The sequence below is a fragment of the Mauremys mutica genome, chromosome 9 (assembly GCF_020497125.1).
Source record: "Mauremys mutica isolate MM-2020 ecotype Southern chromosome 9, ASM2049712v1, whole genome shotgun sequence".
Classification (NCBI taxonomy): Eukaryota; Metazoa; Chordata; order Testudines; family Geoemydidae; genus Mauremys; species Mauremys mutica.
This window is the reverse complement of record NC_059080.1, coordinates 23,699,413-23,718,660: the sequence shown is the minus strand read 5'-3', so window position 1 is coordinate 23,718,660 and position 19,248 is coordinate 23,699,413. Positions and strand designations below refer to the sequence as shown.

The 19,248-nt window shown below is 42.5% G+C and overlaps 1 protein-coding gene across 10 annotated transcripts in view; it reads left to right on the top strand.

The window, feature by feature from the left end:
* Positions 1-19,248, top strand: part of OPHN1 (oligophrenin 1) — a 127,936-nt gene that overhangs the window by 852 nt on the left and 107,836 nt on the right. The window contains exons 1-3 of one of the 10 annotated variants that reach the window (XM_045029535.1): positions 2,163-3,013; positions 3,537-3,631; positions 3,731-3,888. In XM_045029535.1, coding sequence (XP_044885470.1) covers positions 3,735-3,888 — 154 coding nt within the window. In that variant the 5' untranslated portion in view covers positions 2,163-3,013; positions 3,537-3,631; positions 3,731-3,734. Of the gene's footprint in view, positions 1-2,162; positions 3,014-3,087; positions 3,632-3,730; positions 3,889-19,248 lie in introns of those variants that run through there. The other 9 variants (XM_045029529.1, XM_045029531.1, XM_045029538.1 and 6 more) reach the window with 9 other exon arrangements.

Genomic DNA, 19,248 nt, shown 5'->3' with positions numbered 1-19,248 from the left:
CAAAGCTGATCTGGAAGGCCTCTGTCTCTAGGGATAAGAGACATTCAGGTTCCATGATCCTTTGACCTTGACCTCTGTTCTGTGTCATCCCTCAGTGGGATCAATTAGTGCCAGTTATGGTGGTGGTTGTTTGTGATGTGGACACCTGTTCCCTAGGATTTGGACTCAAACTAATCAAAATAATTACAGAGATTTTAAAGTTGTTTGGATGTTTGAAAATATGTAAATAAATGGACAAACCTTGCCAATAAAAATCAGTGTTCACGTTGCTTTAACCTCTATAATCAAATCATCATGCTCAAAGAGTGGGTTTGGAGATTTGTGCTCAAATTTTGGCTAGTAGGCTACATGTGAAGATGTGTCATTTGTCTAGTCCCAATTCATGCATATTACTAAAACAGAATTTGTCTTGATTAATGGTCTCTGTGAAGCGAAAGATTGGCACAAGAACATCAGGAAATCTGCATATCCGGACAGAGGTGCCTTGGAAGAGCTGCATGTGGGGGCCTATGACTGGAATAGCAAGGTGGCAGGCAGGGCTGGTGCAAGGATGTTTCGCGCCCTAGGCGAAACTTCCACCTTGCCCCCCTCTGCCCCCGCCCTGAGGCACCCCCCCCACACAACTCCCCCCCCCCCGCGGCAGCTCCCTCCCTCCGCCCTGAGGCTCCCCCCTTGCGGCAGCTCCCCACCCTCCACCCTGAGGCACCCCTCACCCCAGCTCACCCCTGCTCCGCACACGAGCACTCCGAGCACACCGTGGCCGCTTCACTTCTCCCGCCTCCCAGGCATGCGGCACCAATCAGCTTAGGCGCCGCAAGCCTGAGAGGCGGGAGAAGTGAAGCGGCCACGGCGTGCTTGGGGAGGAGGCGAGGCAGGAGTGAGCTGGGGCGGGGAGTTCCCCTGCGTGCCGCCTCCCCCCTTACTTGCTGCAGGAGGCCCTCTCCGTGATCCCCTGCCCCAGCTCCCTCCGCCTAAATGCCGGCGGCAACCGGGGCGGCCGAAGATCCGGCTGCCGCGGTCGCTGCCGAATAAAATGGCGCCCCCCAAATGCCAGCACCCTAGGCAACCGCCTAGGTCGCCTAAATGGTTGCACCGGCCCTGGTGGCAGGTCAGGACTGAATTTGCATCAGCAGAGTGTAAAAGAAGTCCACGTGTGTTGCCCTTGGCTAAAATCCATGTTATCAGTCCCTCAGTGTCAGCAGCAATAAATTCAGTCAGTTTTTAAATGAGATGGTATTAACCAGTTTCCTTCCTATTTTAGTAATAGTACAACAGTTAGAAGAGGAACCTTATTGTTTAACATGTAAACAAACATTTTTCCACATTACTGTAAAGAGTGTTTGTTCTGAGTTCCTGGCTACATTGACAAAAAGATGAAAACATCAACATTTTGACCTTGAGGTAAGTCTCTAGGGCCAATGTGCTCGTAGATCATCTTTTCTTATTAATATTACCTGCAAAATATTAAAGAACTGTGCAGATCAGCATGAAAGAATAAGTGAGATTTTATTAAGCAGCTTTAATAGTATTTAAGTATAACCAGACTCTAATATGATTTTATTATTCTGTTCTGTTCAGAGCATGTTGGTGGAAAAGAAGGAAGATTTAGTTTTACTAATTAATAAGTTTCCCTGACTTTTTAAGGGGATAAATGTGTTCTGCATTAACAGAAAACAAGAAAGAGGAATGAAGAAGATACATAATCATATACTTTAATAAATTGGAAACATATTGTATCCCTCTTGGTCCTCAAGAACAAGTGTGCACAGTAGATATAGTATGGAGATTTTCATCAGTATAAAATAAAAATTCTCATGTTTTATCTTGTTCTAAACAAGACATTTGAATGAAACAATGAGGATTATATTGTTAATTATTCTAAACGGAAAATCATGTATAAAATGACTTGCAGATTATATGAGCAAAAACATCACCCCTAACATCTGTACCTATCTACAGTTGCTAATAAAAGTGTACAGATTACAAGAATTTAGGACAAAGGTTTTAGCCCTGCTAGCTAGCTGATTTAAAGTGACATGATTTTTTTAAACTTAAATGCTCAAGCCAATAATAAAAGAAAAAGCTGGGACTGAAAATAGAGTTTGTGGCTCCAGTCCTGCAAAGATTTAACTCACATGCTTAACTTTGTGCATTGTGCCTAACTTAATTGAGATCACTCACAGAACATAAAGTTTATGCTTAGCACATGCATAAATTTATGCTTAGCATATTCATAAATTTTCAAAAGATGGTCTTTTTGTGAGGGTCCCCAGGGCGGCTTAGCAGTCACACAGCTCCACTTTAAGGTACATTATTAGGGGCCAAGCAAGGTAAATCAGAGCAGACCACACTGATCACTCAGTCTGAGTTTTTGCTCAGTCCATGCTACTTTGTCCACTACGTTGTGCCTTTAGTGCCGGATTCTCTGGAAGAACAGTCCCTCGGAGCTAGAGGGTGGGCGCTTGGAACAAGGGCGGAGTCCTCTCACTCACTCACATACACAATACCGATCCTGCGGAAAGAAAAACTACACCTCCCAGGCAGCCGTGCATGCGCTATCTGGAGGAGGGAGTGGTGCTCCGGCGGGATTCATCCCGGTTCAGTTTCCGTAGGGACGTGTTTGCGGCAGCTGCCATGCCTCTATTGTGTCTCCTCCCTCCTGCCTCTCTGGATGCTGCCTGTAGAGTGTGAGGCTACATTAACAACAAGGTGTTAACCCTTGAGGGCTCAGCAGACAGCTAGAGCGAGGAAGAGTCCGCAGGAGATGCCAGCTCACCAAACAGAAGAGAGATCCTCCGGCAGCCCCAAGCCATTCCCTGGGAAATACCCATGTGAAATCAACACGGTTGCGTAGGAAAGCGTGTGCAGATCCCAGACAATCCTCTCTGAACAGTGACTGCAGGGAGATTTGGGGAAAGGGGAGCAGCTGCTGACGTGTGAGCAAGAAACAAAAGGGGGCTCAGTAGGAGCCGAAACAGGACGTTGTCCCGGAGCGAGGAAGCCTGTTTTAAATGTAATGCTCAGGGTTATGTGTCGCTCTCCATGCGGATCGGGGCGGAAAGCACTATTGCCGCAGACACAGAGCTCCAGTTTCCTTGAGGGAAGAACCAGCTCTCCCCCCTGTTTCTTTAAGAGCGCAGGAGAAAAGGGGAGGTGCCAACCTTTGGAGGCTGCGAGTCACTCGGTGCTTGAGGAATACGAGGAAGGAAATCCTCGCACAAAGCGGAGCGGTAGGGGGTGGGGACGTTCTGTAGAGCGGAGCTGGATGGACGCCTCCCGGCCGCCCCGGCCCCTGCGTTCATTCAGAGCAGCCAGATGTGTTTGTAGATGTGGAGAGGTTTGAGTCGAGCTAACGTTTGCAGATCAGAGCAGGGACCCCCTAGTGCTGCTGTCTGGGTGGATGTTCAGTAAGGAAGGGAAAGGACACCGTATACTTGCTGAGGAGTAAGAAGAGGACAATAGTGAATAGGATCTAGGACCAAGTCATAGCTAGAATGCTACAGAGGTCGTATAAATTTGTCTTATGTTTTCAGTAGAGTGCAACCAGGCAGCCTGCCCCTTCCTTCTGTGATATACAAATCAAAGCTGGTATCCTCAGCAGACAACGACAAGGATCTCTGTCGTTTTAGGAGTGAGTTGGGCACTAAGAGATTATTTGCTTTCAATAATTTTGATTTTTTTTTAAATTGGAGAATTCCTTTTTCATTTTGATTTTAATTTTTTCTCCAAGGAACATGGGGCACCCTGCTTTAGAGTTCAGCGACTGCTACCTGGACAGTCCAGATTTTCGAGACAGGCTGAAATGTTATGAGCAGGAGCTGGAGAGAACCAACAAATTCATAAAGGATGTGATTAAAGATGGGAACGCACTTATCAGTGCTATAAAAAGTAAGTAAAATGATATGGCTTTGTTAAAACATTCATTTATACCTGCGCAATACATACATTGCCCACAGCTTTCCAACAATGCTAATAATATCGGAGCATTATTACCATATTATACACTCATCGTGTGCTACTATGTAAGGATACTTAAATATATCTGTTCATACCCAAACTCTTGTCTTTTTAATAATAGATGCAACAAATATACAATAATCATAATTTCCTATTGTGCCTTTGGACAATTTTCTGACTGCAGTATGTAAGGAAACTCCAAATATTGCCTCTCTTACAATAAAAGATATTACTTCACCCACCTTGTCTCTGCAGTATGTGAGATATTTTACATATCTGTCAGTACAAAATTCTCTATTTAAAATGACACACTCAGTAGTTAGTGTGCAGAGCTCTTTTCCCTTCATGCAGTTTATTCTGAATGTTACTCTGTTTTTATTGATGGCCCTTTGAACAGATGTTGTAGGGTGAGTGCACTGGGGTATGTTATGTGTATATTGTCAATATAAGTGCATAGTATACCCCAGTGACAGGTTAGTGTTCTTCATTGAAGCAGACAAGAATTTTTTTGTTGATGAGCAACAGTTTTATCAGCTTGCTTATATATGGTATAATGCAGGTAAGTGTGATACAGTGTATGTACAGACACAACATGATGAAGTGTGTGTTGTTTGTTTTTCCTAACAGGCAGTAGCACAATTTTCCAGTATAATTATTATCCCATGTAATGAAGAACAGTTCAAATACAGTAAGGTTAAATGCAACCTTCTATTCTGATTTCTGTAGTGTAGGGCCTAAGACCAGAACAAAGATCAACGCACATATTATATTTTGCCTCCATTGATGGTTATAGAGGCCAGAATCCCTTCAGAGGAGATTAGCAGTTTGAATCAAAGGGAGAAGACCATGAACAATAGTTGACATAATACCACTGAAGGCAGCCTTTCCCACTATGTTGAAATGTTCCTTAATGGAATAAGTGTAGAGCAGAGGGAGTCTATTTAAATCATCTTCAATGGCTTCAGTGGGAGGTAGGTGCCTAAATGCCTTTGTGAATCCCACCCTTAGTCTCTCTGAACCTCAGTTACCCATCTGTATAACACAGGAATAATAGTACTTCCCTACTTGATGGGGGTATTGTGAGGATATATACATCAAAGATTATTAGGTGTTCAGATGCTACAGTGTTGGGGCCTGATAAGTACCTAAGATAGAAGGGTTTCAATCCTTGTCTATAAAACAATTGGGTTATCAGTTGTTGTGATTGTACTACAGGAAGTTCTTGTATCTATCATTTTTCCTTTTCCTTTTCTCTCTTTGGTTTTGCCTGCTATAGCTGAGGTCAACCAACTGAGTAGCTACTAGGCCATTGATTTTCTTATCCGGAAAGTGAAAAGCTTCAGTTAGTTGATACAGTGTCAATAAATGGATATTTATTTAAGCAGCTCGATACCCTGTTGTAAGGATGAGAAGGAGAGAGGTGGAGGGGCTAGACACTCTTCTGCGACTCAGCCCTTTTGTGCTGCTCTGTTGGCACAAAGGGACTGGGAAACCATCAGATCCCCTCAGCTGAGAATTCCCTGGTGTGAGGAAGTCTTCATCTTCAGGACAATCCCAAGCTGGCATACAGTCTGCCTAGCTAGCATCTGTGACACTCCCTGTCAGGATTGGGATGTGTAATATCCAGAGTGCTAGTGTGCTCTGCTTATTCTCTGATGGTGTATTGACCTCTTAAGGCCTAAACAGCTAGAGTAGTTTTGAGCTGGTCTACCTAGAGCCAGCATAGAATTGGGACCCCATTGTGCCCCCTCATTCAGGGCCGGCTCTAGGCACCAGCATTCCAAGCATGTGCTTGGTGTGGCACTTTTCAAGGGGCCGCACTCCAGCCCTTTGGGGGTGGCACTTTTCAAGGGGCATTTTTGTTGTTGTTGTTTTTGTTTTTTTTTGTTTTTTTGGGGGGGTGGCAAAAACCCTGGAGCTGGCCCTGCCCTCATTCTAGTTGCATGCAGTGGATATTGGAATGATTTACTGCCACATTACTTTGTTACATGAATGGACTTTTGCAGGTATAAAACTGGAGTACAGTCAGCGAATCGAACCCACTGGGTGCAGTTGTGAATCTGACTCTGTTCTGCAATTTGCCCAATTTATTTAATTGGGAGAGGAAAGAAATGCAAGATTTCAACAGGAAAGCCCAGTGCAAGATGTAATTCATTCAAGGGACAAAGAGATGGAAAACTTTGATTTGCTGCAATTATTTGTTTACACCACTTTGTGCAGATATAAACGATGGCAGAAGGTGCAAGGTGACTTAGAGCCTGCATCCTTATAATTTTACTAAAGTTGGGATTGATTCTCCCAAATCTTCGGCATGCTGAACTCCTATTGAAATAAATGGGAGTTTGGAACCCAGGAAGGGCTTGGAGGAAAGACTCATTGGATACTAGGGTGACCAGACAGCAAGTGTGAAAAATCGGGATGAGGGTGGGGGGCAATAGGAGCCTATGTAAGAAAAAGCCCCAAATATCAGGACTGTCTCTATAAAATCGGGACATCTGGTCACCCTATTGGATACAGACAGGACAATACGTACTACTAACCTAACCTAAAAATAGATAAAAATGTTAGAGCAGTGCCCTTCCATCCCTCTGCTTCTAATGCACCCATTGCAGTGATATTTAGATGCTTGCCGGGCTACTTGGGCTCTATGCTGAAAAGATAATTTGGCTCTAGAAGTGAGTGGGAATTGTGTGTTTAGCAGATAAATGTTGAAGCCTATTTACTACAGTAATGAGGATATTAGAAATGTATAGGTAGATGTCCTGGTACTGTGTTGATCAACCTTGTGTCTAATACTTTGGTTTGGTAAAATGCTCCAGGTCATTAATTTCTTTAATTAAGTGCAGTACTCCATCAATTTTAAAGTTTGATTTATTTATGTATTGGCTTCATATTGTGGTGCTGTAAATAATTAGTGTAAAAACGGAAATTTAAGATTTAAAGCAAATTAATTAAATTCATTGTCTGCCGACAGGCCTCTAAAATGCCAAACACCTGCTGTCTCAAAATAACAGGCTGTGCAGCCTGCTAGAGTGACTAGAGACTGCAGTCTAGAAGATTGGATGCAGCATTGTGTGTCTATATATAACTACACACAACCTCTTAAATTGTGCAAACTCAAAGCTACCAAGGAAAATTTACAGTTCTCTTATTATTGGGAAATAGGATCTGCTAAGATTTATGACAAAGACGTAGAATAGGTCCCAGATTAAGACTCAAAATTTGAAATTACTTTTAATATGCATAAGTTCCAGCTTGTGTGTGTGCAGAACAATATCAAGCTGCTCTCAAGATCTACCATAAAATAAGACTGAAGCTTGATTCTCCTCTCACTTATATTCATGTAACTCTAAAGATGTCAGTGGAGCATTTCTTAAATTACACTAGTGTGAAAGGGGAGTGGGGTTTCACTTCTTCAGAATTTCTGTAAGTATTACAGGAACCAACACTCGTGCATAGACAATTGACATGCATGGAGGATTTCCCTCTGAATTCTGTAGTGGGAAATATCTTCTGAATTCTATGAAAAATCTGCCAGATGTATGCAGGATTTTTTTTTTGTCTTTTGTTTTGTTTATCTGTTTGTCTTGGGGATGTTTTTAAAATGCCAGATGTTATTGCAAGATCTAAAGTAAGAAAATATTTAAAAACTTATTACGTTGTCTAGCAAGTAAAGGTTGTCAAAGAATGAGAATTAGCTAATACAATCTGCAGAAAATTCTAGCAGAATCTCTAGAGATTTTTCAAACAAACAACCTGTAATATTTGGTGATACATTAAATAAAAGCCAAAGTGGGGGAAAAAGAAAAGGTTTTCAGAGGCACAGAGGGCAGTTAGGTGCCTCATATCTACTGAAAGTTATTTGAATGAATCCCATTTGTACTACGGCTGTCAAGCGATTAAAAAAATTAATTGTGCAATTAAAAAAATTAATTGTGATTAATCGCACTGTTAAACAATAATGGAATACCATTTATTTAAATATTTTTGGATGTTTTCTACATTTTCGAATATATTGATTTCAGTTAGAACACAGAAGACAAAGAATAAAGTGCTCACTTAATATTTTTGATAACAAATATTTGCACTGTAAAAAACAAAAGAAATATTTTTCAATTCACCTATTATAAATACTGTAGTGAAATCTCTTTATCATGAAAGTTCAACTTACAAATGTAGTATTATGTACAAAAATAACTGCATTCAAAAATAAAACAATGTAAAACTTTAGAACCAGCAGTCCACTCAGTCCTACTTCTTGTTCAGCCAATCGCTCAGACAAACAAGTTTGTTTACATTTACAGAAGATAATGCTGCCCATTTCTTGTTTACAATGTGACCTAAAAGTGAGAACAGGCATTCACATGGCACTGTTGTAGCCGGTGTCACAAGATATTTACGTGCCAGATGTGCTAAAGATTCATACGTCCCTTCATGCTTCAGCCACGATTCCAGAAGACAGGCATCCATGCTGATGACAGGTTCTGCTCGATAACGATCCAAAGCAGTGCAGACCAACATGTTCATTTTCATCATCTGAGTCAGATGCCACCAGCAGAAAATTGATTTTCTTTTTTTGGTGGTTTGGGTTCTGTATTTTCCGCATCAGAGTGTTGCTCTTTTAAGACTTCTGAAAGCATGCCCACATCTCATCCCTTTCAGATTTTGGAAGGCACTTCAGATTCTTGAACCTTGGGTCGAGTGCAGTAGCTATCTTTAGAAATCTCACATTGGTACCTTCTTTGCGTTTTGTCAGATTTGCAGTGAAAGTGTTCTTAAAACAAACAACATGTGCTGGGTCATCATCCAAGACTGCTATAGCATAAAATATATGGCAGAATGCAGGTAAAACAGAGCAGGAGACATACAATTCTCCCCCAAGGAGTTCAGTCATAAATGTAATTAACACATTATTTTTTTAACTAGCGTCATCTGCATGGAGGCATGTCCTCTAGAATGGTGGCCGAAGCATGAAAGGGCATACTAATGTTTAGCATATCTGGCTTGTAAATACCTTGCAATGCTGGCTACAACAGTGCCATGTGAACGCCTGTTCTCACTTTCAGGTGACATTATAAAAAAGAAGCGGGCAGCATTAGCTCCAGGAAATGTAAACAAACTTGTTTGTCTTAGCGATTGGCTGAACAAGAAGTAGGCTCTAATTGTAGGCTCTAAAGTTTTACGTTGTTTTGTTTTTGAGTGCAGTTATTTAACAACAACAAAAATCAACATTTGTAAGTTGCACTTTCACAATAGAGATTGCACTACAGTACTTGTATGAGGTGAACTGAAAAATACTATTTATTTTAGTTAGAATATTTGTAATCAAAATAATAATATAAAGTGAGCGCTGTACACTTTGTATTCTGTGTTGTAATTGAAATCAATCTATTTGAAAATGTAGAAGAACATCCAAAAATATGTAGTAGTTTTCAATTGGCATTCTATTGTTTAACAGTGTGATTAAAACTGCGATTAATCATGATAAATTTTTTGAGTTAATCGCGTGAGTTATCTGTGATTAATTGACAGCACTAATTTGTACCTTTTGAAAATCTGCCCTGATATGGTTAGGTGCCCTTTGTAAGTGGTTTGTAGACACTTTTATGAGGAATGCAAATGAAGAGGCTAAAATATTTAAGAATTCTAGACCAATACATTCTGAGGGTACTAAGCTGGATGTCTGAGGCAATTTAGCAGATACCTTTTAGTGCACCTTTTTAAAAATTATTGAAATGCATCACATTGTAGGTTGCCAGTATTAAATGCTGTAATGTAGTTTCAGGAGGTGGATATTTCTCTGAGGTTGAGAGGGTTGCTGGCTTCTTTAGTGGGAAAAAATACACTTTTTTTCACCCTTTCTTTAAGCCTCGTCCCCAAGTCAGCTGAGAGACAAGCACTAAACTCTGAGGGGCCTGAAGGGAACTCTTATGTCATCAGATGGCAGCGCTTCATTGTCAATAATATTAATTTGTTTTACTTTAGTGTAACTTGCTCTAATGAACATACTGGATTTTCAAAGCGGCCTTGTTAATCATTTTCCATATGTTCACGTGAATCTTTCCCCTGCACCTGTGATAGAGTAGTCTCAATTTCCAGACCACATTATACTTTTTCTGGTTAGAATCTCTAAAGTCTGTGTACATTTCAACTTAATCTATTTCTTTCAATTAATTCTTTGTGTGTGCATGCGAATGAACCCTGGATTTTCCCTGAGAAAAAAGGAGAGGGTCAGGAGGGAGGAAATCTAAGTAAGATACCACTCAGTGTCCCTCAGATGGCTTGCAAGGAGTGGGGAGGAGAGACCAGGTCCTCCTTCCCTATCTCAAAATGACCCGACTTGAGAGATCTGCCAGAGGTTGCATGTTTGGTATATTGATACTAGCTCGGTAACATCACCCTTGCCCACTCCCATCAACTCAACTTGGACTGAGCTGAGCTAACAGTACTTCTTCTGACTGCTGTTCCTGAACTGCCTGCTGAAAGGATGAGGGTGTGGGGGAATCCACAGCGTGGAGGGCTTTGGCAGAAAAGTTCAGACAACTTCAGATTGTTCATTGGATTGTGGGGTTTGGGGGGGGACGCTGTGATGGTGATAGGATGGTGGAGGGGAAAAGAAGAAAGACGTTGTGCCCATCGCTTTGGGCTTGCTTTGTCCTGCAGGTTGCAGAACCCCATCCCCTTGGAGCCACAGTGAAGGAGCATCTGATCAGAACAGCATGTTAGGGAGTGGTGCCATAGAGGTGACACTTGGACAGAGGGAACTCCTCACTCCAAGATTTCCTTCCATGTGTGGATCCGTGGGGGGTCAGATAGGTAGGTCATAAAAAGCTATCTAGGGTGGGCTCTCTATGTCAGACCTGAGAGTAACAAAGCAGGGATATGAATGTAGGTTTCAACTTCCTTAATTTTTGTAATGAAAAGCAGAGCTCCCTTTCCCTTCTCTCTATGCATCTGTTTCTCCAGTCTACCTCTCAAGGGAGATTCTGCAAACTTAAGAGAGTCTGGAATGACAAATGCTTTTCCAGGCTTTCAAAGCTCTTCCCTTGCTTCACACCCCTTTCAGGGGGATGCAGAAAAGAATTTAAAATCCGGCACTGTTGAGTTTTGGCCAGCACTACAGACCTCTGCATAGGAAGGCATTGGCAGTCTCTTGCTAAATTTGAACGTGGGAATGCAGTGGAGTATTTCCCTAGTTAAAGAAAAGGAGGTAGAGTGAGAAGAGACTCCCATGTAAATTGCACATTTGCTTTGATGACTTTGGAGCTAATGTTACTAGTTATGAAGTGAATGATAATAAAAGAGGCTGTTACTGATAGTGTGGCTGTGACCTCTCTGTAGAGCTGGATTGTTGGGGCATTAGAAAGAGAGTTATTTCTCAGTTGTTTCAAATATCTCAACTTGGAAAAAATAATAAAAACAGTTGTTATATAGTAATTTGTATTGAAAAATAAATGTTGGTCCCTTTTCTGTGCTACAGAAGGAAAAGCTGACAGGGACTTCCTCTGCGGTCTTGAGAAGATCACTCTATGACTCAGCTCCTTCATCTGTTAAACACAGATAATGCTTCACCACTTTTTTTTTTTTTAATTTAAAACACTATGAGATCTTTGGATGCAAAGTAATACATGGGACTGATCCACACAAATTGATATACAGGGTTCACTGTGAAACTGATTAGACCAAAGTGCTGTCATATGTTAATTCTAAACTAACTGAAAACAGAGAAAAAGATGGTTTTTCTCTAATCTGGTTCAATTATAATAATCTCGGGTGTAAAGTGCAACTAGAGTAAAGAACACGTTTTTGTCTCAATTTTTGTTGTTGTTGGCTGTATCTCTCTTTTATCAGAGCTGAGAGCAATCAGCATCAGATTTTTATTTTTGGCCCGGTATGTTTAGTGATGTCAGTATCATTCACGGTACAACATACACGCAATACCATTGATTAGCAAGAGAAGAAGTAACTTAGGTTAAATTTCTTTTCCTTTTCTGAACCCCTGTCCTCTTCCCTCCAAGACCATGGCTTAGATGTTCTACCAGCGGTGCTACAGCGCCATATGGCTAGCATCATTTCCTGTGCAATTGTCCTTTCTCCCTTTAAAGCGGAAACGCTCCAGAGCTCGACTTTTTGTCTTTTTTTATATGTACCTGCCCTCCTTCTCTTCTGTGCAAGTACAGAGAGAACTACACAATCACTGGGGAACTTGCTGACATTCCTGCTCTTCTTATTATTGTGGGCATCATTCTTGCTTGCACCTCACAAGATGGAGACTCTTTCTATGGCAGCATGGGGCTTTGCATGAACAAACGAAATTGTGGCAGCCAGTTCTATTCACAGGAATCCTGCACTAAAGCAAACAACTAAGACATTTTTCATAATGACAAAAAAGCGACAAGGGGAGCTCAGAAACCTGGAGAACTCTCTTAGCAAGAGGTTTTAGATTTAGGCTTTCAGGAAATAAATGGACAATTTCTGTGCTTCAAAGTCTCATTGTGGAGTAAATCATTCAGAGGAAAAGCCCAGACATATGATTAAAATAGTATGTATCCATTGATTGAACTCTCCTGTGGTAATTAACAGAGAGCTGATCACAGCCATGGCTAAATGCTCAGAGCAGGGAGGTGAAAAAAACAATTAGTGTAATGTAGTGTTGCTCCTTAATACAAATTCTCCCAACACTAGCACTTCCTGCTGTTACAGCACTACTCTAGTGGGGGAGTTTTTGTAGATGTTTTCCAGACAGGGTAAACTTCCCATCCTTCATCTTCAGGATGTGACAGGGACTCTGCCAAAGTCCACATCTTGAAATGGCTTCTTCGCAAGTCCACCTCCAGCCCTTCCATTTAAGCAGTGATGCAGGACTTGTTATTCTGTTCACTTCCTATTTGCAATTCCATCACTGTGCGTCTTACGACACTGCCCCCTGCATGTGAAATGCCCTGCCAATCCTAGTTTGCCAAGTCACCAAGCCACACTTTCACTAACCCTCATATTATCTTCCTCATTCTCCTTCTCTCCCCACGCACTACTACATATGTACACTCTTCCCCCACCCCATTCTTGTTACTTACTCTTAAGTTTTAAAACTCCATTTAAATATCTTGCTGAATTGAAAGAATGAACACACTGGGCTAATTTCAAAACAAAACAAAACAGCCTCATGTTATGCTTGCAATCAATTGCAGGAACAGTGGGGCCAACACAAATTAACTCAGGACACTAATTTCTGAATTTAGACATCTAACTGCCTAACTGTGCCTGTAGATCCAGCATATCATTCATGCCTTTAGAACAGGTAAAAATTGAGAAGTCGGGGAAAACCTGGCTCATAGAATAGAGTCATCATTTTTTGTTACGATTAGCACAAAAAAACCCTACTATTATTCAAATCAATCCATACACTAAATGTTAATTTTCTGCTTAAGGTTCAAAACAGCTGTTGTCCTGCACGCTTCTTCTCCTACATCCTGTGTGCCTGCATCTAGGTGTCTCTGGCCTCTCCCTTTGTCACTTTCAATACTTTTGAGTTGGAAAAGCCAGCTGGTTAACGTGTGATAAATTTCCTCCTGCAGAAAAGTCTCCAAACCTGCCTATCAATGAAACATTCAAGCAATAATAAATATATGGACCTTGTTCTGTATTGCTCCCACTTGTGACTTGACTGTAAGCTCTTCAGGACAGGGTTGTGATGGTCTCTTGTCTCAGCTCACCTGCTGTACAGCAGCACAACGTTCGCTTATCTATCTTGGCTGTTACCAAAAGATAGAACCAATTCCTGTGATAGCTAAATGCTAGAAAATTTTATCTATTCCTTTCTGAATTCTTCAGCTTGCTCTGACGCCCCAGCGTGAGATTTTTCTCAATGCAGGCTGAGTGATCTTACCAGCCCCTTCCTGACTTACATCAGCTGAGGATCTGGCGCATTTGTCGTAAGTCATTGTAGTCCCATTGACTTTGATGGAGCTTCACCAGTTTGCAGCAGCAGAGAATCTGAACCAGTGTACATACACCACAAAGATTCATATGCGTCTGGGGTGACTTGGGTACAGCCATGAAAAATGCATCAGACCGTGAAATCTGGTCTCCCCCCGTGAAATCTGGTCTTTTGTGTGCTTTTACCCTGTACTATAAAGATTTCATGAGGAAGCCCAGTGTTTCTCAAATTGGGGGTCCTGACCCAAAAGGGAGTTGCAGGGGGGTGGCAAGGGTATTATAGAGGGGTTGCAGTATTGCCACCCTTACTTCTGCCCTGCCTTCAGAGCTGGGGACTGGAGAGCGGCAGGTGTTGGCCAGGTGCCCAGCTGTGAAGGCAGCGCCCCACCAGCAGCAGCATAAATGGTGGCAATACTATACCATGCCATCCTTACTTCTGCGGTGGCACTGCCTTCAGAGCTGGGCTTCCAGCCAGCAGCCACCACTCTCCAGCTGCCCAGCTCTGCAGGCAGCACCACTGTTAGCAGCAGCATAGAAGTAGTGGTAGCAGTACCGCAACCCCCCCTACAATAACCTTCTGACCCCCCCCCCCCACAACTCCTTTTGGGTTCTGGATCCCTACAATTAAAACACCATGAAATTTCAAATGTAAATAGCTGAATCATGACATTTATGACTGTGAAATTGACCAAAATGGAGCGTGAATTTGGTAGGGCCCTAACTATATGCAATAGTAGGAGACATCAGGATGACTCATGAAATTGGGTGATGTGGTACATCAAACATGTCTTAACACTTAAGGTCGGAAGATACAATATCCATTTTGGCAGCATTATCTAAACATAAGAGCCTTGCCAGGTTTGAAATAGGTAATATATTTTGATGCAGCATGTCAGGAAGTCAGATGTGCAGTAGTATATGGCTGGATCCTGAAATGGACTTAGGTCCTAATGGCCACTTTTAGGTGTCTAAATCCAACATTTGGATGCTACTGGGATCTTCAAAATCTTGGCTCAGATATCGCCTAGCCCTGGAGGTGCCTAAAATCCTTAGGCGTCTGAGTTCCTGCAAGTGGGCATATGCACAGCCATCTCTGTCTAGGTGCCTGGGCACCTATCTCACACCTAAATCCCAGCAGGATCCTCAGACTAGGTGTTTCCCCATCTATCCGAACTGTGGGACCTGTTTTGGTAGGTGCTTTCAGAATATGCCTAAACCCACACAAAACGGCCAGGGCAGGGGAGCGGGAGGAGGCCTCTCTTATAACCCTTAGCCCAGGGACTAGGGCACTCACCTGGAGACCTGGGTTTAATTCTCTGCCTCTGCCTGATATGGAGCAGGGATCTGAACGTGAGTTTCCCACCTCTAGGGTGAGTACCGCTGGAGATTCTCTCTCTCTCTCTCTCTCTGGCTCAAGGTATATTTAATTCTTTGTACACAGTCAAATAACTTCAACAGGAGATCTTGAGATTCCCACAACAGAATATCCCGTAATCCAGAATACCTCTGCCCCTGACACACACATACATGTTTCTTGCAAAATACAGTGGAGGCACTCAACTCCAGGGCCAGGTTCATGGCTGAGAATCCCAGGCAGAGATTGGGGCCCCCTTCTGGCCCAAACTTTAGGTGCCTAACTCCCTTAGAGGGGCAGGATTTAGGCCACAGCCCTCTCCTTAGCATTTCCTATTGGCTAGCCTAGGTGGCTCCTTGCTCAGCATGCTGGCTTTTGTGGATCCCATTCTTAAGCACCTACTCTCCCCCTGCATTTTATAGGGAGCCTACCAACCTAATTTGGGGCTGCAGATTCCACTGGGTGGCAAGGCGCCTAAAAGTTAGGCATAGCAACACCTAGGTCCCTTTGTGGATCTGGCACTATAAGAACAGGTGTATTTTTAGCACCGACTTTGTATTGTTTTTGCCCTCCATGTGGTTAATTGTATTGGTTTTGGAATCTGTCCCATTAGTTTGTTGGATGATGTTTGGTATAGAGGGTAATGTAACATTCTGGCCATAGGCTTTATGTTCTCTTCTGGTCTCTGCTCTTCTCTTACAATCTGATATAAAAAGGTAGGGGTGTGTGTGTGTGTGTGTGTGTGTGTGTGTAAGAGAGTTTGCGTGAGTGCTAAACCTTACTCTTGAATGGAGTTTTATGTAATTTTGTACATCACTTTTTTATTTCTGAATTAGCCTACACAACAACCTGTTTACTCTCAAATTCTCTCTGGAGCACAAGGTGTAAAATCCTAGGGCGGGGGTGTGGGGGGGGAGGGGACTAGTGATGAGAAAAATGCAATGAGCCAAACTGCTCATTTTGGGGAGAGCAGGTTTAGCATCTGTGATGGGGGCCCTTGGAGGTACTATCCTCTCAAAGATCAGGAGGTCCTGTAGTGAAAGAGACCTGCTGATCCTGTGCTTGACTTGGCAGGTAGCAATGTATCATGCATCCCTGATTCCTTTTCTCAGCAGTTCCTCTTAGCAGAATATTCAGGCCTCTTCTCTGCCTATAATGCACATGTTTACAGGGCAGATCCTGTGTGTCCACCCTGACCTGGGTGTAGAACTCTTAATAGAGAATGGAACTGGTGTAGTGCTGGTGCATGGAAGTATGCGGGAGTGGATGCTGACGATCCTATTGATCTGCAGGGCCTGGGTATCATAGATCTACTCTCCATGAGCTATCTTATCTTACTGTCCCAGATGATGGTTTTGGGACTGGAGGATCTGGTACTATGGGGATGCAGTGGCCTGCAGTGCTGAAGGCATAGCAGCCATGGGCTGTTACTTCACTGAAGCAGCAGTAGCCTGAGGGGAAGATTCTGTTCTCTCTAACTACTGCAGAAGCCCCATGTGCCAAGCCATTTTACAGAGGCTTGGCAAGTAGGGAAGCAGATTTGGCCTATAGCGTTAAGTTGTATCTCTCAAAGGGATTTGTGGCTGTTACTGAGTGTATAGGCCACATAGTATTTTTGCAGCAATGCATCCAGCATTTAAACAGAACATAACCTTATTATGAAGATGGGAAGGGGTGTCTTCTATCTCATGCACCCTCTTCCTGCCACTGCAGTAAAATCTACCCATAGATATAAGCTCTGCACACATAAGAAATTTGTCATTGAGTCATTTGCATTAAGTTATCCCATCCTACAAAGAGAACTACAGTTCAGAGCCAGCATATGATACATTAATGAAGAAGTTTATGGAAATCCTCCCTGCAGATACACAGAAGCTTCCTGTCTCCTGAAAAGCCACTCATTTAATTTCCCAGTACACTGAAAAGGAATCCTGAAAGATACACAGCTCCTCTGGTACCCCCAGTCCAAACAAGTGCGAAAGGACTAACTTTGCATCCAGCGTCTGTAATACGGCTGCTATTATATCGATCTGGCTTTTTAAAAAAAAATGTTCCTTTTCTTTCTGTTTCCTTTTCTGCCTCTGTATAGGCCGTAATCTCTGCACTTTATCAGTCATGTGTCTCAGCTGGTGTCAGTGAATGACCTGGAGCTCCACCCTGCCTTCAATTAAGACAATAACAAAACTCTCATTGGCTTTAATGGGCACAGGATCAGGCCCCTGGCTAATGAAACAGCTGTTAAAGCAAATGATTAGTACGTGGTTAGATATAATCTGTTTTATTTTCTAGGTCTGCATGGCCTCGTTTTCCTTGGTAATCCTGCCTTTCCTGTCCAGAGTGTATCTTCAGAATCCGAATTTCCCATTATATCAGTGGGTGACAGTCCCACTGTGAAATTTGAATGCATCAGACTAAAATAAACTATTGTTTGTTATTTTTTCCAAAATATTATTATTACTGTAGCCGTAGGAGCCATAATTAGGATACAACTCCAGAAGGAAGAGACAGTTTGAACAATCCTGCCCATAAGAGGGGTTGTAAGAGGTCAGTTCATCATCTTTGTACATGGTGAATCTAGCACCTCTATCTCTTCATTAAGCTTTTCACTTATAGGACTCCTGGATAGGTTTATAAGGAGAAGCAAAACATGACTCCTCCTTCGCTTTATTTTATCCTTTTTCTCCCTACTTCTTTTCCCTTCCCTCTCTTCTATTTATTTTCTTAAGCATTACTAAAAACCCTCCTGATTCTCCTGTCTGACTCCAAAACCTGCTGCATATAACATTGAAATGACTTCTCCAGCAGCAGCTCTCAAAAAAGTGCTGATTCACTGCTACATGGAAAAAGCCTCCTTCCTACCTCAGCTACCAGCATACTTTGCTTTGGGTATTAGACTGGCCACAAACAAAAGATTGTCTTGCCTTTGGGGGAGGGCAAACAGTTCACCAAGGGGTTTGGCACGATCGCCACCTTGCATCTGTCACTTACTTCCTGTTCTCCCACTGACCCCACCCTAACCAAATTAGGTTTTAATGCTGGTAAGAAGCACATATCAACTTACATACTCTTCTCTGAGGTACATACACTGCTCTGGAACCCTCCCCCAAAGTTTATGGGGGACATTTTCAAAGGCACGAATGGCAGCCATTTCCCCTTAACTCTTTTGCTACAGTTAACATTAGCTATTTAGTAAGGCATTGTTGCTTAGACCACCTCTACGGCTACAGAACCACAATCCTAACATTCAGGATGCAATGCACCATATGCCAATTCAATTAGGAACCGGTCCTTTGCAAGAAGGAGGAAGAAGCCCTCAGTAGTAGGCTGCAGACTGCTTGTTAAAGACTTGCAGAGGCCGGTGGGGCTCTGATACTGCTCTACAGGGATAAGGCTTGTGGTTTGTGGCACCTACATATTATTGACTTTGTAACAAGAGTAGCTTCCGCTGCCTTGGGATGCTAACTCATGGCCTTGTGACAATGGACTAATCCTATAAAAATATTGCAGTATTCTGTAGTAATGGTGCTAAACCCTAAACATACAGTAGTGATTCTGCTTTGTGTGGAGCCATTGCTGTACTATATTTGTATAAGGTATTCCCATATTTCTTTTGTTTTAGTAAGGGGCTGTGGTTTCCCATATGGTTTCTTGTGCTTTTCCAAGAGAAGTCTGGAATTCAGATTCAACATCCCAAAGCTTTGAAGCAGTATTTGAGTGTCAGAAAACAAATACTGTGTTTGAATGTGTGGATTTCAGGTAAGGCGCCAATTAGGTCTCTTCTCCTTGTTGGGCGTTTGAGTTCTAGTGGCTCATATTCAGGATACGTAAGAGGAAACAACCAACCAGCTTTGAGCCAGTGAGTGCCTCAGGCAGTGGGCGGGCAAGTTTGTTTTCAAAAGCTGTTGGGCACAGTAGCTCTTTGATGCAGATACAGAGACTCCGAGGCCCCAGGTTGTTGCAGATCTGAAACAGATGTGCCTCAAAAAAAGTGTGGTGTTCAG